The sequence below is a fragment of the Muscardinus avellanarius genome (assembly GCF_963383645.1).
Source record: "Muscardinus avellanarius genome assembly, chromosome: 5".
Lineage (NCBI taxonomy): Eukaryota > Metazoa > Chordata > Mammalia > Rodentia > Gliridae > Muscardinus > Muscardinus avellanarius.
In genome coordinates this window covers 140,351,039-140,367,222 of record NC_137790.1, presented here as the reverse complement: position 1 = coordinate 140,367,222, position 16,184 = coordinate 140,351,039, and the positions used below count along the sequence as shown (strand labels likewise).

General features: G+C 43.5%; 1 protein-coding gene across 1 annotated transcript in view; it reads left to right on the top strand.

The window, feature by feature from the left end:
* Positions 1–16,184, top strand: part of DOCK3 (dedicator of cytokinesis 3) — a gene marked incomplete at both ends in the record, with an annotated part of 359,460 nt that overhangs the window by 170,790 nt on the left and 172,486 nt on the right. Inside the window, one exon of the mRNA XM_080695935.1 lies at positions 12,064–12,212. Coding sequence (XP_080552061.1) covers positions 12,064–12,212 — 149 coding nt within the window. The remainder of the gene's footprint in view (positions 1–12,063; positions 12,213–16,184) is intronic.

Genomic DNA, 16,184 nt, shown 5'->3' with positions numbered 1-16,184 from the left:
AGTTGTTTTCTTTCAGAGTTTGGAATATGTTACTCCAAGCCCTTCTGGCTCTCATGACTTGGTTTGGGAAGTCTGGAGTGATTCTAATTGGTTTGCCTCTGAATGTCACTTGGCCCTTTGTTTTTGTTGCCTTTAAGATTCTCTGCTTGGCTTCCACATTGGTCATTTTGACAATTATGTGGCATGGGGTTCCTCTTCTCCGATCCTGTCTAAAGGGATTTCTATAAGTTTCCTGGATCTGTGTATCAACCCCTTGCTCTATGTTTGGAAAATTTTCTGCTATTACTTCCTTGAAGAGATTGTTGATCCCTTTGGTTTCACTTTCTTTTCCCTCCTCTATTCCAATTATTCTTAGGTTAGCTCTCTTAAAATGGGCCCATATTTCTTCAATGTCAGATTCCTGCTGTTGGATATCTTTTTCTAGATTAGAAACTATGCATTCATTTTTGGATTGCTCATCTTCTAAGAGCGAGATTCTGTTCTCCATGTGGTCTAATCGGTTGTTTGTGCTTTGAATTGAGGCCTTTACTTCATTAATTGCATCCTTTATCTCTTTTTGGCTCTCTCTGAGTTCTTTTCGAAGCACCTCTATTATTTCTACAGTTATTTTCCTGATTTGATCTTCTAGAAATCTCTGATTTTCTGTTTTATCGAGTTCTGATGTTGTGGGGTTGTGGGCATTCATTGCTCCAGTGTTATTCCTCTTTCCCATGATTTAGGAAGTTTGTGCCTTCTCTGGGTTCTTCCCTTGGGTCACTATGACTTCGCTTAAGGTGCTCTGGATCTCGAGTCTATAGTATCTCTGACCCCACTACTCCTTTACTGGGTTGTATCACAGAGTCTCCGACCCAGGGAGTCGATAGAGGCTGCTTTAGACTATGGGGGGGGGGGCCAGGTTGCACGTTCTCCTATGGTGTGATATCTCTGCCACCGCCACTCCCCCACTGGGTCAAGTCCCAGGGCGTACAGTACTGGGATTTCTCCTCTGTGGCTCGCAATTTGACTCACTGTTCTTGAGTTCGCAGATGTAGCTGTACTGGACTCGGTGAATTCACTACTGCTGCCGCCGGTGGCAATATGGCGCCACTGCCACGCCCTCGGCCGTGAGGCTGGCGTATTTTTTCTTCTCTTGTTTTGAGTTCCACTCTGAGTCCCTGCAGCGTGTGCTGAGCTCAGCCACTGGGAGCTTTAGATGCTCCCTGCGCCGAAAGATCCCGCCTGGCTGTTCCGCAGCGGCTCACCTCGGCTTGCTGTATCTGTCCGGTGAACTCACCGCTGCCGCCGGCAGTATGGCGCTGCTGCCACGTCCTTGGGCGTGAGGCCAGTGTATCTCCTCTGTGGCTCTGAGCTCTGTTCTCAGTCCGCTTTCTCTCTGGAGCCTGGTGATTTTTTTGTTTCTCTGGTGATGGTGTTTTCTGGCTATGAAAGGCACTGATTTTGTGGTAATGGGGATTGGTTGTTAGCGGGGCTTAAAAGCTCTTAAGCCCCGCTTTTCTCGGTCGCCATCCTGTTTTATACTTTTAAATAGTACTCTCTTATTTTGGGATACTTTATTTATTCTACTTTAGATAGTATGTAATGATCTTCTTATTTTAGAAGAATTAAAATCTGGATGCTCGTGCCCATGTGCATATATTCCTTCCCTCCTTCCATACTGCTAAAATACCGGGGTCACCATTTTTAAACAAAGGTTGTGAGTCTGTTTATGTAACCACTTTCACATATAGTCAACTAAGGTTTCCTGTGTAACTTTGGGTTTTTTATAGTTAATGATTGCTTTTTTTTTTTCCGGTACTGGGGATGGAACCCAGGGGCACTGTATCTCCGAGCTACACCCCCAGCCCTATGTTTTAGTCCTTTTAATTTTGAAATAGGGTCTCACTGAGTTGCGAAGGCCTCGCTAAGTGGCTGAGGCTGTCTGCGAACTATGATCCTCTGGTCTCAGCCTCCTGAATGCTGGGATTACATGTGTGCCCACCACGCCCAGCTAATGATTGCTTATTTTTAATTTGTCTTGTTTCCTCTGTTTTCCATGCCCCAAATTTCTAGGAAAGATAGAAATCTCCTTTGAGTGTGTCCAAATACTTTAGGTATTTTATCAGCTTAATTTCTTCTCGGTTTCCTCCTGTGTGGAGTCTTCCACCCTCTGTTAACATGGCTTGAGAATTTCCTTTGCTTCTCTACTAGGTCCCTTTGTCTCTTAGGTTGAACCAGCGTCACCTTAATTTTTAGTTGGGAGGCACTTTCTCAGTAGCTTCTTAAGAGATAGAATGAGAGAAGAAATGCAAAGGTTTTGCATGTTTAGAGTGTATTTTCCTTGCCTTTACCTTTGCTCCAAGGTAAAAGCACCCAGTTTGATTGGATGTAAAACTGTTTATTATAAATGCCCTGCAGAGTTTTGAAAGCTTTGTTACTTTCTCGCGTATAGTGTTGAGGTAGTTGTGTCACACCACCCCAGGGTCATTCTGGTTCCCAACTCTTACTTACATATTTACAGGGCCTTCTCCAGGAAAGTTTTAGGATCATCTCATGGTCCTCAGTTTTCTGAAACTTTATGGAGTGGTGTTGCCATTGTGTCTCTCTTTTCACAGATTATGCCGGCTACGCAGCCGATTGTCCCTGGAACGCCATCCCCTGGCTCTGGGTGCGCAGTTGTTTTGCCTCTCTGACGATTTCCTCCGCTCTGTGCCCACACTTCTGCTTCCTAGGACTCCTGTGCTGGAATCGGACCCCCTAGGATGGCTTTTATATCGATCCTCCTTAGCCTTTGCATTGCGTTGCCTTTTGTTCTACTCTCTGGCATAATTCTTCAACCTCATGTTCCATTGTTTTTACAGAATTTTTATTTTTTAAACTTTTTGCAGTACTAGGGGTTGAACTCAGGAGCATTCTGCCTCTGAGCTACATTCCAGTCCTATTTTTATTCTTTATTTTCAAACAGGACCCCACTAAGTTGCAGGGTATCCAGTTGCTTTTTTATTTTTGTTTTGAAACAGGTTCTTGCTAGGTTGCTGAGAGGCTCGCTAAATTGCTGAAGCTGGTCTCGAACCTACGATCCTCCTGTCTCAGGCTGCAAGTACTAGGATTGCAGGCATGTTCCACCATGCCCCCCTTCTATTTAGTTTTTGTTTGAAACAAGGTCTCGCTAGGTTGCTGAGGCTGTTCCTGAACTCTTGGTTCTCCTGTCCCAGTCTCCCAAGCACTGGGCTTACAGGCATGCGCCACCACGCCCAGCCTGAAATGATGAGGCTGGCCTCAGACCTGCAATCCTCTGTCTCAGCCTCCCAAGTGCTAGGATTAGAAGCATGTATCACCACACCCGGCTCAGAATTTTTATTTTAAATTTCAGCTGTCTTGGTATTTTTTTTTTTTTTTTTTTTTTTTTTTTTGCGGTACTGGGGTTCCTGGAAGCCCTTCTACCTCCAGGCTACACTCCCAGACCTATTTTATATTTTTATTTGGAAACAGGGTCTCTTGCTTCGAACCTGCGCAATCCTCCTGTCTCCGCCTCCTGAGCGCAGGGATTACGAGCGTGCACCACGCCCGGCTCAGCTGTCTTGATAACCCTTTTGAGTGATCTGGATAGACTCCCCTTCACTCATGACATTCCATTCTTCTTTCACGGATGCGCTATAATCTCTGCGCTCTCTGTAAATTTAGTGTTTCTTTGAAATTTTCTTTTACTTCTGGCATTGTCTCTGTTTTCCTGTTTTAATTTTTATTATTTTAGTCTCTTTTCTTCATATTTGGAAGCTTTCCATATATTGTTATATGGTGTAATTTTTCCATTCATATTTAAGAAAAAGGTGTTAAAGCCAGGCATAGTGGTGCACACCTGTGTTGCTAGTACTTGAAGCTTAGATAGGAAGATCAGAGATTCCAGGCCAGTGCACAGGAACTCAGCAATGCCCTGTTTCAAAATAAAAAAAAAATAAAATGGGGTAGGGTATATCTCAGTGAATTCTCCTGGGCTCAGTCCTCAGGCTCAAGGAGAGAGGGAGGGAGTCAGGGAGGGAGTCTGTTACAGTGTTGAAGGGAGCTGTGAGTGGAGCTGATATTTACTAGTTGGTGGCTCTTCCTGGAGGGTGATCAAAAGAGGACTTGAGAGGAAGGGAAACTGTCAGTATTTCTGGGTCTTTTCCCCTGGGTTGGGTTTTTCCAATAAGGAATCCTCTATTTTCCTTCCTAGGAAGACATGTCTGACTATTGACATTTTGGGAGAGCAGCTATTTATTATATAGTCTGTGACTTAATTTCCCTGTGTTTAACATGGTTCCCCTACACTCCTGTTTTAGCCTCTGCAGAGAGTAGCTGTCAGGTATAGAAAGCTCATTGCCTGGTGAAATCGAGAAGGGAGACTGACCTGCAGGTCTCTGTAAAGACTCTTTTGAGACTGCATTGCCCAGGCCGGCTTCCAGCTCCTGGTCTCAAGCCTGCTGCGCCAGCCTCTAGGGTGGCGAGGGTGACAGGCATGCGCCACGGTATCTGCCTTTTAAAAGACTTTTAGCCAGTTTTAGTGTTTCCATTCCCAAGACTCATCCTTCATATCTGCTACACCCACACGTGTGCCCACGTACACACACACACACACACACACACACACACACACACACACACACACATCTCACAAGTTCCTGGTGCCTCTAGTTTGAATCTTTCTGTGGAAATAATGGGATTAGTGTTTGGCTGGTTTTGTTGTTGCTGTTTTGTGGTACCAGGGATTAAACCCAAGGGCATTCCACCTCTGAGCTCCACCCCGCCTCTTTTTATTTTTTATTTTGAAACAGGGTCTCACTAAGTTGCTGAGGGCCTAGTTAGGCTGCGCGGGCTAGGCGGAAACCTGTGATTCTCCCGTGTCCGCCACCCAGGGCCTGGGCTTGCAGCGTGTGTCAAGATGCCTGGCGTAGGCTTGGCTACTCCTGGTCTCCTCCCACCTCCCACCTGCCCTGCTGCCTCCCCATCCTAGGCCCAGCACTTAGTTTTCAGTTTCTTATTTTCTGCACAAACCAATCTGCTCTCCAGCTCTACCTTTAACATCTGGAAGAGAGGAGATTTGGTCTGGTCGCTTATTGGTATCCCTATCTAAGAAGAGATGTCTAACCTGGGTGTGGTTGCACACACTTGTAACCCAATACTTGAGAAGCTGAGACAAGAGGATCACAGGTTCAAAGCCAGCCTCAGCAACTGAGTGAGACTTTCAGTTGTTTCAAAACAAAGAATAAAACAGAGCTGGGGGTATAGCTTAGCGGTAGACTGTCCCTGGGTTCAGTCTCTGGCTCTACAAGGTGGGCGGGGACGTCTCGAGAAGGCGGATTAAGAACTGAGTAGAGGTTTGCTCTATCTTGTATAGGAGGCTGACTCTGAGCCTGAGGACACCTCAGATACCTTCCGCCTCACGCTGGGTAACTTCCCTGCTCACAATTGTGAACGAGTACCCTTGGCCTCTGTCTCTCACGTCACTGCTACATTTCCAACTTTCCAGTAGGCTTGCTTGCTTATTAGGATTTGTCTTAGGTAGTATACACAGACTAAGTTTTGAAAGTCTTAGCTCTCTTGCAGGTACTTGAGCTGTGAGGAAGGATTGCGGCTGTACGCGTGATGTTTAGCTTATTAAGTCTGTAAAGGGACGTGTGATTGTGTTGAGGGTGGCGTGATTTTAGCATCCTGGTCCCTGAGAGGTGAGGGAAATAGATTTTATAGTCACATCTCTATTTCAGTGAACAGAAAGAGTTTTTTGTTGCTTCTTTACGATCTTGGTTTTTGCAAATAAGTGTTTTAAAATCAGTGTAAGAAGCCAGGCGTGGTGGCGCACACTTGTAATCCCAGCACTCAAGAGGCTGAGACAGGAGGATCCGGGTTCGTGGACAGCCTCAGCGACCTAGTGAGGCCCTTTGCAACTCAATGAGACCCTGTTAAAAAAATAAAGAATAAAAAAATAGAGCTGGGGATATAGCTCAGAAGTAGAACGCCTCTGGGTTCCATCCCCAGTACCGGGGGGAAAAAAATCAGTGCGAGAGCCAGCCGTGGTGTGGCACACCATAATTCCAGTACATGGATAGTTGAGACAGGACGAAAGCAGGGTTCAGATCAGACTTTGCAATTTAACAAGACCCTGTTTCAAAAAAGGTATAGCTCAGAGGTAAAAGGCCCCTGTGTTCAACCTCCAGTAACACACACATACACAAACACACCAATGTGAAATAGTTTGGGTTAATGCATTATTTGGTTTCACTGAGATTTCTTTCATACTCAGTGTAAGCTTTTGTAAACTATGCTGTTCAGTAACCTAAAATGAAAGTCTAAATTAGACTTAATATTTTTGCCACAGAGTTATTAGGGCTGCAGGTGCCACCGTGTAGAAATTGTACATTATCATGTGATGAGTTTGGGATTCTAACAAGACACTAGAATGGGAGTAGAGGTTACTTCATCATAAGAAACTTAACTGTAGTACAGGAATGAAAAAAAGAGAATACTATAGAACTTTGAATAAACTCAAGTTCTTTATGGTTAACTTGGTTAGAAGAAAAAATGAGAAAATAAACCATTTATTAGAGTATAAATAAAGGAATGTTTAAAAAAATAAAGTGAGAGAGATCCAGAATCTTACCTTAAAATTTGATATTTAAATAATGTACTATTTAGCTTCCACTAAATTGATTTTCATGTAAAAAGTTTTAAGTTGGCAGGCATGAAGGCACATGCCTATTACCCAAGTATTTGGGAGGCTGAGACAGGAGGACTGCAGGTTCAAGGCCAGGCTCAGCAACTTCTCAACAGGGAAACCATGTTTCAAAATTTAAAAAAAAATTAAGAAATGCTGAGGGTGTAGCTTAGAGGCAGAACGCCCTGCGGTTTAATCCCCAGTACAAAAAAAAAAGTCTTATAGGATAGCTAATGGTGGACACCCTGTAATTTTGCCCATTTACTAACTCACATATATCACTGTGGCAAAAACTTTCTTTCCACATTGAATTACCAATGGATTAGTAAAAACATTTTAAAGTCGGAACTAAAAAAACATGTGTTTTCTGCAGAGTTGTGGGGATTCCTCCACAGTGATGAGGCAAATTCTACTTGGTATGTGGCTGGAGAGTAGTTAATCACTCTAAATTTATGCTTTCTCTGGACTCTTCAGTATACCTTCCAAATATTTTGTAACCCATCTTGACAAATATTAGTCTACAGGGCATGTGGAGAGGGGGGCAGTGTGTTGCTAGGATTTCCTTTCCCTCTGTTCCTCCTCCTCCTCCTCCTCCTCCTCCTCCTCCTCCTCCTCCTCCCCATTCCCCTACTCCTTCTGATTCTGCTAGTGCCTTTTCTGCTCCTGGAAGTTTTTCTTATTTTATCAGCGATGGGAACTAGTGATGATTGTGTTAAAAGACAAATCTTACGGTGTCACTCTAATTACACTGTTATTTTTATCCACTGAGGCGTAGACTTCCTAGCAGAAAAGAATTGCTATCCCCAGTGGGTACCGAGCTGTCCTGTGACCTCAGTGATGCGGGGTGAGTCTTGGGCTTTGGGTGCTGGTCGCTGAGGTTGTCCAGCCCTGAGTGGTGTGTGTGCTCTTGTTCACAAACCCAGAAGTGCGGTGTGGTATCAGCGCAGCGTTGGTGGAGCCTCCAGCGCCAGGATTCTTGCTCAAAGAGGTCATTAGATTGGCCTGGAAGAGGAGGTTGGCACTGCATTGCTGCAGTGGTAATGCCGCTTTCTGACGATAGGAACCATTTCGTTCTTAGTGTATCTTTGCGCAGTAGGTTAGGATATTTTCATCCTTACATGGTTAAAAACAATAACTGAGCCAGGCGTGGTGATACACGCTTGTAGTCCAACTATTTGAGAGGCTAGACAGAAAGATCACAGGCTCACCGCCGGCCTCGTCAACTTAGTGAGACTCTGTTTCCAAAGAAGAAATAAATAAAATAGGGCTGGGGATACAGTTCAGAGGAGAATGCCCTTGGTTCCATCTCTCGCACTGCAAACACCAGAAACAGTAACTGACTTTTTTCTACTGGAAAAACCCGTTCTGCTTCATCATTCTAGCTTCCTCCATGATAAACTACCCAAAGCTTATGCCTTAAAGTAACAACTACCTGTCACCTTTCATTCTTCTCTGGCGGGGTGGGCCCAGTTAGACAGCTTTCCCCTAGGGTTCTCATTTGCCGCCCTTGGCTGCTGGCAGGGCTGTGGTCCTCTGAGGTCTCACCTGGGCTGGGCATCCGAGATGGCTCACTCTCACGGCTGGGGCTGACTGTTAGCGTGCCTGTTGTGGCCTCAAAATGTAGATTGGAACCAGGTGTGGGGCGCACACTTGTCATCCCAGTACTTGGGAGGCTGAGACAGGAGGATCGTGGTTCACAGCCAATCTCAGCTACTAAGTGAGGCCCTCTGCAACTTAGTGAGACCCTGTTTCAAAATAAAGAATAAAAAAATAGGGCTGGGGGTGTAGCTCAGAGGTAGAATGCCCTGGGTTCAATCCCCAGTACTGCAAAAAGAAAAGGGGGGGGGGTGGGCTTTTGACAGCATAGCCACTTGATTCTGGGAGAGAACCTCCGTTCATTCATGTATTCTCAGAGTCAAAAACAGAAACAGCCGGACTCAGCGCTAATAACTGACCTAGCTCGTGGCCGTCAGATTTTATCAGCGGTAGCAGTTTTGGGGCTGCCTTCATTGAAGGGATGGGGGAGTAGATCCCATCCTGTGCTGGAGAATCACAATGTCAGTGTTATCACTGCAAAAAAACACCTGACATGGGTGATAGCATAGAAGTTTTTGGAAAATATAATTGGAAACTCCAGACTAAAGATTAAATAACTAGCTGGGAGTGGTGGTGCATGCTTGTAATTCTCATACTCGGGAAGCTAAGATGGGAAGATCCCAGGTTTGAAATTAGTCTCAGTAACTTAGTGAGCCCCTCAGCAACTTAGACCCTGTTTCAAAAAAATAATAATGAAATAGGGTTGGAGGTTATAGCTTGGAGGTATAATGTCCAGTTCAATCCCCAGTACCGCCAAAAAAAGTGCAAATATATAGTTTTTTGATCTTCCTTCTTTCCTTTTTTTTTCTTTCTTTTTTTTTTTTTTTGGTCTTTTTATAATGGACTTTCTAGAGAGAGTGGTGCAGGCTCCCACACAGGCCTGACTTAGCTGTATCTCTCCTCAGTATCTTTCCAAGATAACTGAAGTCAGAATAGCTATACATGCCTATCTGTGTTTATAGCAGCACAACTCACCATAGCCTAATTGTGGAGCCGTTGTAGATGAATCCACAGGTGAATGGATAAAGTACGGCGCATACACGCAACAGAACTGTACTCAGCTGTAAAGAACTAGATTGCTGGGGCTCGTGGAGCGCGCCTGTAGTCCTACTACCTCGCGAGGCCCTGGGTTCAATATCCAGTACCACATGACAAAGAGAAGGAGAAGGAGGACAAAGGGGAGGAGGAGGAGGAGGAGGAGGAGGAGGAGGAGGAGGAATAATTATGTCTGAAATTTTCAGAAAAACAGATGGAGATTATTACTCTAAGTGAAATCAGCTAGTCTCCAAAAGTCAAAGGTCATGTGTTTTATCTCATATATGGAGACTGTAGAGTAAATAGGAGGCCAGAAACACTTCAGAGAAATGAGCATAGAGACCAGTGGAATAGTGGGAGGGATTGAGGGGGTAAGTGGATTGGAAAAGGAAGTAATTCTGTGTCCATGTATGAAGATGGTCAGTACCTCTCTCACTAGCATGTGTGGGGAGGGAAAGGGGAGGTGGGCGGGATCCGGAGGGAAACCGGCCAAAGGTCACGTGCACACACTGTGTTACGCTGAACCTCACTATCGTAAATAGTTATAATGACCAACAAAAGTATAAGGCAAATAATTGTGTAAAATACTTTAGAAGACTGTATTAGTATGTTCTTAGACATACTAATTATCTATTTATATTGTATGTATATGTACATATATGTGGCATTGATGTATGTACTTGGGCATATATATATATTATTTTGTATACATGCATGTATACACATAAATATATGTATATGATACATATATACTGTCTTAGTTTATTCAGGCTACCTTAAGAAATAACATAAAGTAGGCAGTTTATAAACAACAGATTTATTTCCCACAGTTCTAGACGCTGGGAGTCTAGGACCAAGATACTAGAAGGTGCAGTGTCTTGTGAGGGCCTGCTTCATCATAGTGGCGCCTTCCCACGGTATCCTCACTAGCGTAAGGGTGAACAGACTCCCTGTTTTATAAGGGCTTTAATCACATTCATGAGGGTTCTGCTTTTTGTATTTAATCAAAATAAAGGTACCAATTTTTTTTTTTTTTTTTTTTTTTTTTTTTTTTTTTTTTTTTGCGGGTCTGGAGATGGAACCCAGGGGCATTCGACCTGCCCTAATTTTTATTCTTTATTTTGAAACCGGGTCTCACTGAGTTGCAGAGGGCCTCGCTAAGTAGCTGAGGCTGTCCGTGAACTACGATCCTCTGGTCTCAGCCTCCCAAGTGCTGGGATCACAAGCGTGCCCACCACGCCCAGCTCAGGTACCAACTCTTAATGCCATTTCCTTGGGGACTAGGATTTCAAGATGTGAATTTGGGAGAGACACAAAAATTTGGACTGTAGCACATACATAAATATTTGGAAAAAATGATATCTATACTAAACATTTACATCTTGTTTTCTTGTTATTCCCCAACAACAGATTACATATAACAACTGATGACATATTCCTATTTGATTGGGTATTGGGTATTGTAAGTAATCTCGAGGTGGTTTAAAGTGTATAGAGATGGTGCTGGGAATGCAGGTCAATGACCACACTTGTCTAGAATGTCTGAGGCCCTGGGTTCAACGCACAGTGCCGTATACGTACACACAGCGTTTATAGGATACGTGTGGGTTACTCACACATGCTGCACCCCTTTATTTTCTTTTATTTATATTAGTACTGGGGATGGAACCCAGGGACATTCTACCTCTGAGCCCCACCTCATCCCTCTTTTATTTTTCATTTTGAAAGTGTCTCGCGAAGTTGCCGAGGCCCTCACAGTAACAGGAATCTAAAGATTTTTTAAATACTTTATTGGTACACTAGAATTCACCTCATGGTGAGGTGCAGTGTGGTCTAGACACACACACGTGACACTTGGCGCCCCCTCTGGGTCCTGCCCGCCGCCCCCCCTCCGTGTGCGTTTGTGAGGTGGGTAGAGATGGCTTCGTTTATGGACACAGCACTATATGAAGTCTTTCCCACCTCTCTCCCCAATTCCCCTCCGTTATTCTACTAGCCCTCATCTATCTAAAGACTTTACACTCAGTATTTCGCAGGTGAGGAAGTAGGCGTTCAGTTTTTAAGTCTAGTCTTAAGTACATCTTTTTTCTGAAGTATCTCCCGTCAGGGCAGGATACTTCTCAGGCCAGTACATGTTGCACTTGTAAAAACCACTAGAAGGTCCTTAATTAAGTCCAGTATACTGTTTCTATTTAACCCCTAACAAGGTGACACCTTTTATTAAACTGAAAACACTCTAGAAAGCGCTAACTCTAGGGACACAGAATGTTTAGGAAGTCTAAGTAGAAAGCTAGATGAGACCTAGGAACGGGAAATAAATCTCATTCGAGGATCGCTTTACGGCAAAACCTTAGTTGCTTCAAAGCAGGGCAGGTGCTCCTCCCTATCCCTCTTTCAACTCGAGTGCCCTCTTCAGAAACAGGAGTGTTTCTTGATGGTTTAAGTCTTGGCCATTACAGTCATTATAACTTCTTCCAGAGGAAACCGCTTTGGGCCCTGGGGTAAGCTCCTGTTCTGATGACGCGCGGTCCAGGCATGGGTAGAGGTGGCTTGTGCGAGACCCAGACCAGTTGTTACTTTGTAAGGTGTCACTTCCTGTATACAGGTTTCAGATAGAAAGACGGAGATTTGAAGTGAGCTCCTCTGTACATTACTACCTTTATGGTGCAGAGCATGGGCACCTCTCATGGTTTAACTTTCTCTTTCTCTTTTCATTCCCTTTCCATATCCCTTTTATATTCCATCCATCACCAAAAATGCCCTTTCAGAAACACAAAGTAGATCTTTTCTACAAACTGCGCCACGTGATGGACGAACTCATTGACCTGCGAAGGCAGCTGCTCTCTGGCCACATGACGCAGGACCAGGTGCGGGAGGTCAAGCGGCACATCACCGTGCGCCTGGACTGGGGCAATGAGTAAGTATGACTATTCCTCGGCATCCTCCACTTTCCTTTATGTAACTCAGTCCTTGTAGAATCTGGACCGGATCAAACTTTCTCTTTAATGATTAAGAAATGTTATATTCTCCACTCACGTGCCATCACTGCAGCGAGGTGTAGTTGTTCCTTCTAATTAGCAAGGGACACTCTCTGAAGGTCTCGTAGTGTCTGTTTTCACTTCTAGAAAGAACTTAAAAATTGGACTAGATTCGCCTCTGAAGTCTGCAGACCAGAATCCTAGATTCTAGACTTCTGTAATCTTACTTTTTTGCGTGGTGCTCAGAATTGAATCCAGAGGTATTCTGTCTCTGAGCTACACCCCTATCCCTATTTTATTTTTTATTTTGAAACAAGGTCTCTAAGTACCAATGGCTGCCTTTGAGCCTGTGCTCCTCCTGTCTCAGCCTCCCAAGTACTGGGATTACAGGTATGCACTACCATGCCTGGCTTACTTTTTTCTTTTCTTTTTCTTTTTTTTTTTTCCTTTCTTTCTTTGTTTCTTTCTTTTTTTTTTTTTTTTAGTCTGTGGTGCCTTTTTAAAATGTGAATCCAGCCGGGCGTGGTGGCGCACGCTTGTCATCCCCGCACTTGGGAGGCTGAGACAGGAGGATCACACAGGTTTGAAGCCAGCCTCAGCAACTTAGTGAGACCCTGTTTCCAAATAAAGTATAAAATGGGTCTGGGAGTATAGCCCGGAGGTAGATAAGCCCCTAGGTTCCACCCCCAGTACCACCACCAAAAAATAAATAAATAAAATGTGAATTCGGTGTCTTTTATATTTTATAGCTACACAATGAATCTGAATTAGCGTAACTTACATATGAGAGTTCTCTACACATTTTACTTCAGAATATTCTTAACAACTACCTTAATCATTCAAAATGAATCTTGCATCTACACAGTGGGTGTGACAAACTGCTATTGCCCTTTTAGTAAAATTGTAATAACTTGGGCATGGGAAGTTAAGATAGATAGTATCAGAAATCCTTTCTTTTTATAGTAATAATGGGTATCATTTCCCGGTGCCCTTTTCTCACCCTCTAGTCGGGTCCACTGGACTTTGAAGTGACCAGATTGCTCCCTCCTTTAAATGCATATGTAACTGAGGTATATTTAAGGCACATACTTCAGTTCCTCAAGACACCACTGAAATGACAGAAAATAACCCATTTCTGAAAGCTGGGAAGAAGACAGAAGATGAGCGACAGACGGGCCGGTGCATGTGACGGGACGTTGGGGAGGGAGCTCCCAGAATCGTGGTGTGGGGAGTGGGCCTGGGCTTAAAAGGAGGCTGGTTTAAAAGTGCGTGAGAAGGGATTTGTCCCCGTGAGCAGAATGCATGGCTAGGTGTTTCCCTTTCAGATAAACAAATGCAAACCCAACAACCTGGGGGAAACATGGCGACAGGACGGTGAACGGCGCCCTCTTGCCAAGCCCCTACATTCTGGCATTTAAGTTTCAAAGTATAATGACCATGTCCTCCACTTGCCAGAAAGGCAAGCTTTCTAGACCCACCTGTGGATTTAAAAACCGTATATTTATTCTGGTGTGTTTTAGATCTGAATGAACAGTAAGTTATCAGATTTGAAGAAATTTTTCCTTCAGAGAGAATGACCAAGATAAACAGAATACCCAGGCCCAGAGGAGAAAACCTTCCCAGACAGAGCCAGAAATTCCTAAAGAACTTTAACAACAAAATGAAAACCGCTAGCATTCTTAAGGGAATCAAGAAGGCCACTCTGTAGAATAGGAATGAAGTGTATGACTTCCAAAATCAAACATGAGAATGAGAAATAAGTTGTAGTAATATCCTTGAAGATGAAATAGGAAGATGGGAAAGAACTGAAAATAGAGTTTAATATAGAGATTGAGCGCGGGGCCATATCAGACATGGTGTCCAGAGAAAGAAGACCATCAAGAGGGAAATTCTAAAGAAATAAAGAGAATTCTCAGAGCTGGAAAATAACAGTTTTTGAAGCGGCTACCATATACTTAGTATAATAAATTGGGGAGAGGACCTCACGGTGAGGCATAGTTTAGTATTCAGGGAGGAAGAAAAGGTCCTTAAAGGTTTCAGACAGAAAAACAGATCTTTTTAATTTTTTAACGAAAGAAAAAGAACCGCATTGACCTTGGATGCTAGAAGATAGTAAAGTAGTGTCTTCAGCTTTCTGCGGGGAATGATCTTCCGGCCAGACTTTGGTAAACAATGAAACTATCTGACTGAGTGTCGGGACCAAATAAAGCCATGTTTGGGTATTCAAGAAGAGCTACCTCTCATGGCTCCTTTTAAAAGAAACTTGAGGCAGTGGTTCTGCAAAGCAGAAGAGTAAATTAGCAAAGACGAAACATGGAATCTAACAAACCCGGGAGGGTCCAGCCCAGCATGACCCTGGCTGTCAGTAGAAGAGAAAAAAATAGCCGGGCATGGCGGCGCACGCTTGTAATCCCCGCGCTTGGGAGGCGGAGACTGGCGGATGGTGCAGGTTCGAAGCCAGCCACCCTTACTTAAGAGACCCTGTTTCCAAGTTAAATAATATTTATAAAATAGGTCTGGGAGTGTAGCCTGGAGGTAGAAGGGTTTCCAGGAACCCCAGTACCACCACAAAAAAAAAAAGAAAAAATATATCCCCAAATTGGTTACTTTGAACCTTCTTGAAGGAAAAGAAAGCATCACGCCCTTATCTGTAATTTATTTAATTACATCCTTTCTTCACTCTTAGCAGGGCTGCTTGGTACAGACTATAGACTACTTGTATAAGATAATATTAATTCATGTCTATAGATCAGTGTTCTTTAAATTTGAGAGTAGTAAAAAGCTAAATAAAATACAGTACGTTAACGTACAGTGTAGCTACTGACTCTGCTCCTGAGCCCCAAACACTACTGTGATATAGAATGATATCATTGCATTTATTTTAATAATCAACAAAACAGTAGTGATTGCAAACATAGCATTACTCTGTGTTGAGTTGTTAGACCTGAACTGATAATACTAATAATTTTGTAATTTATTACATTGCAGTTTAAATGAAATTATAAATGCCAGTAAATTTAAAAGGTAATTATTTTAGAAATAAGTACCTCTTTAGTAAAAAGCTTAGACAACGACCCAGATTTTGTAGTCTGGTTGTTAAGTAGGTCATTGAAAACTTAAAAATGATAGCTTAGAAACAAATTCAAATTGGTCTTTAAGAAAGCTAAGAGCATTTTAATACCTGCTAGTAAATTATATGGCTGTCCCACTTGCGCTAACGGCCGTTCCTCTGTGAAGTCCGTGTATGGGAGGGGCAGCTCTGTGTCCACTGTTTCTTGTTTTGTTTTCTTGGTGATACTGGGCATTGAACCCAGGGCATTCTACTTCTACCTACAACCCCAGCCCTTTTCATTTTTTGTTTTGAAACAGGGTTTCTCTAGGTTGCTGAGAATCTCTGCATTACTGCGGCTGCCCTCAAAACAGATCATCCTGTCTTAGCTGCCCAAGTACAGGAATTATAGACACGCACCACCGTGCCTGGCTCTGTGATCGCTTTAATAAACAAAGACCAGAAGCATGGCTCCACTTCCTTCCGTTTTCCTTCTCCCTCCCTCCTGCTCTTCTCCTCTCCATCTTCTTCCTTGTTACTTCCTTTCTTCTCTGTCTACTTCTTTCCCTCCCTCCACCCCCTCATCCTTTTTTTTTTTCTTTTTCATTTTTCTCTGTCCCCCACCAGTGGAAAATGAAACCAGTCAAAGACCTCAACAAGAATTTTGTATCACTGGACACATTGCCTCAAACTGATAGGACTATTCTGTCTCTTTCTTGAGTTTATACACTTTTTAATTTTTCCTTCCTATTTTGAAAGAAGAAATGGTTTACTGTAAAAAAGAAAATCCCTGCAGCGGGTTCCATTTCCACACGAAAGCTGAACCCTAGTGGCGGCACCTTTCCCATTTGGCACACAGTTT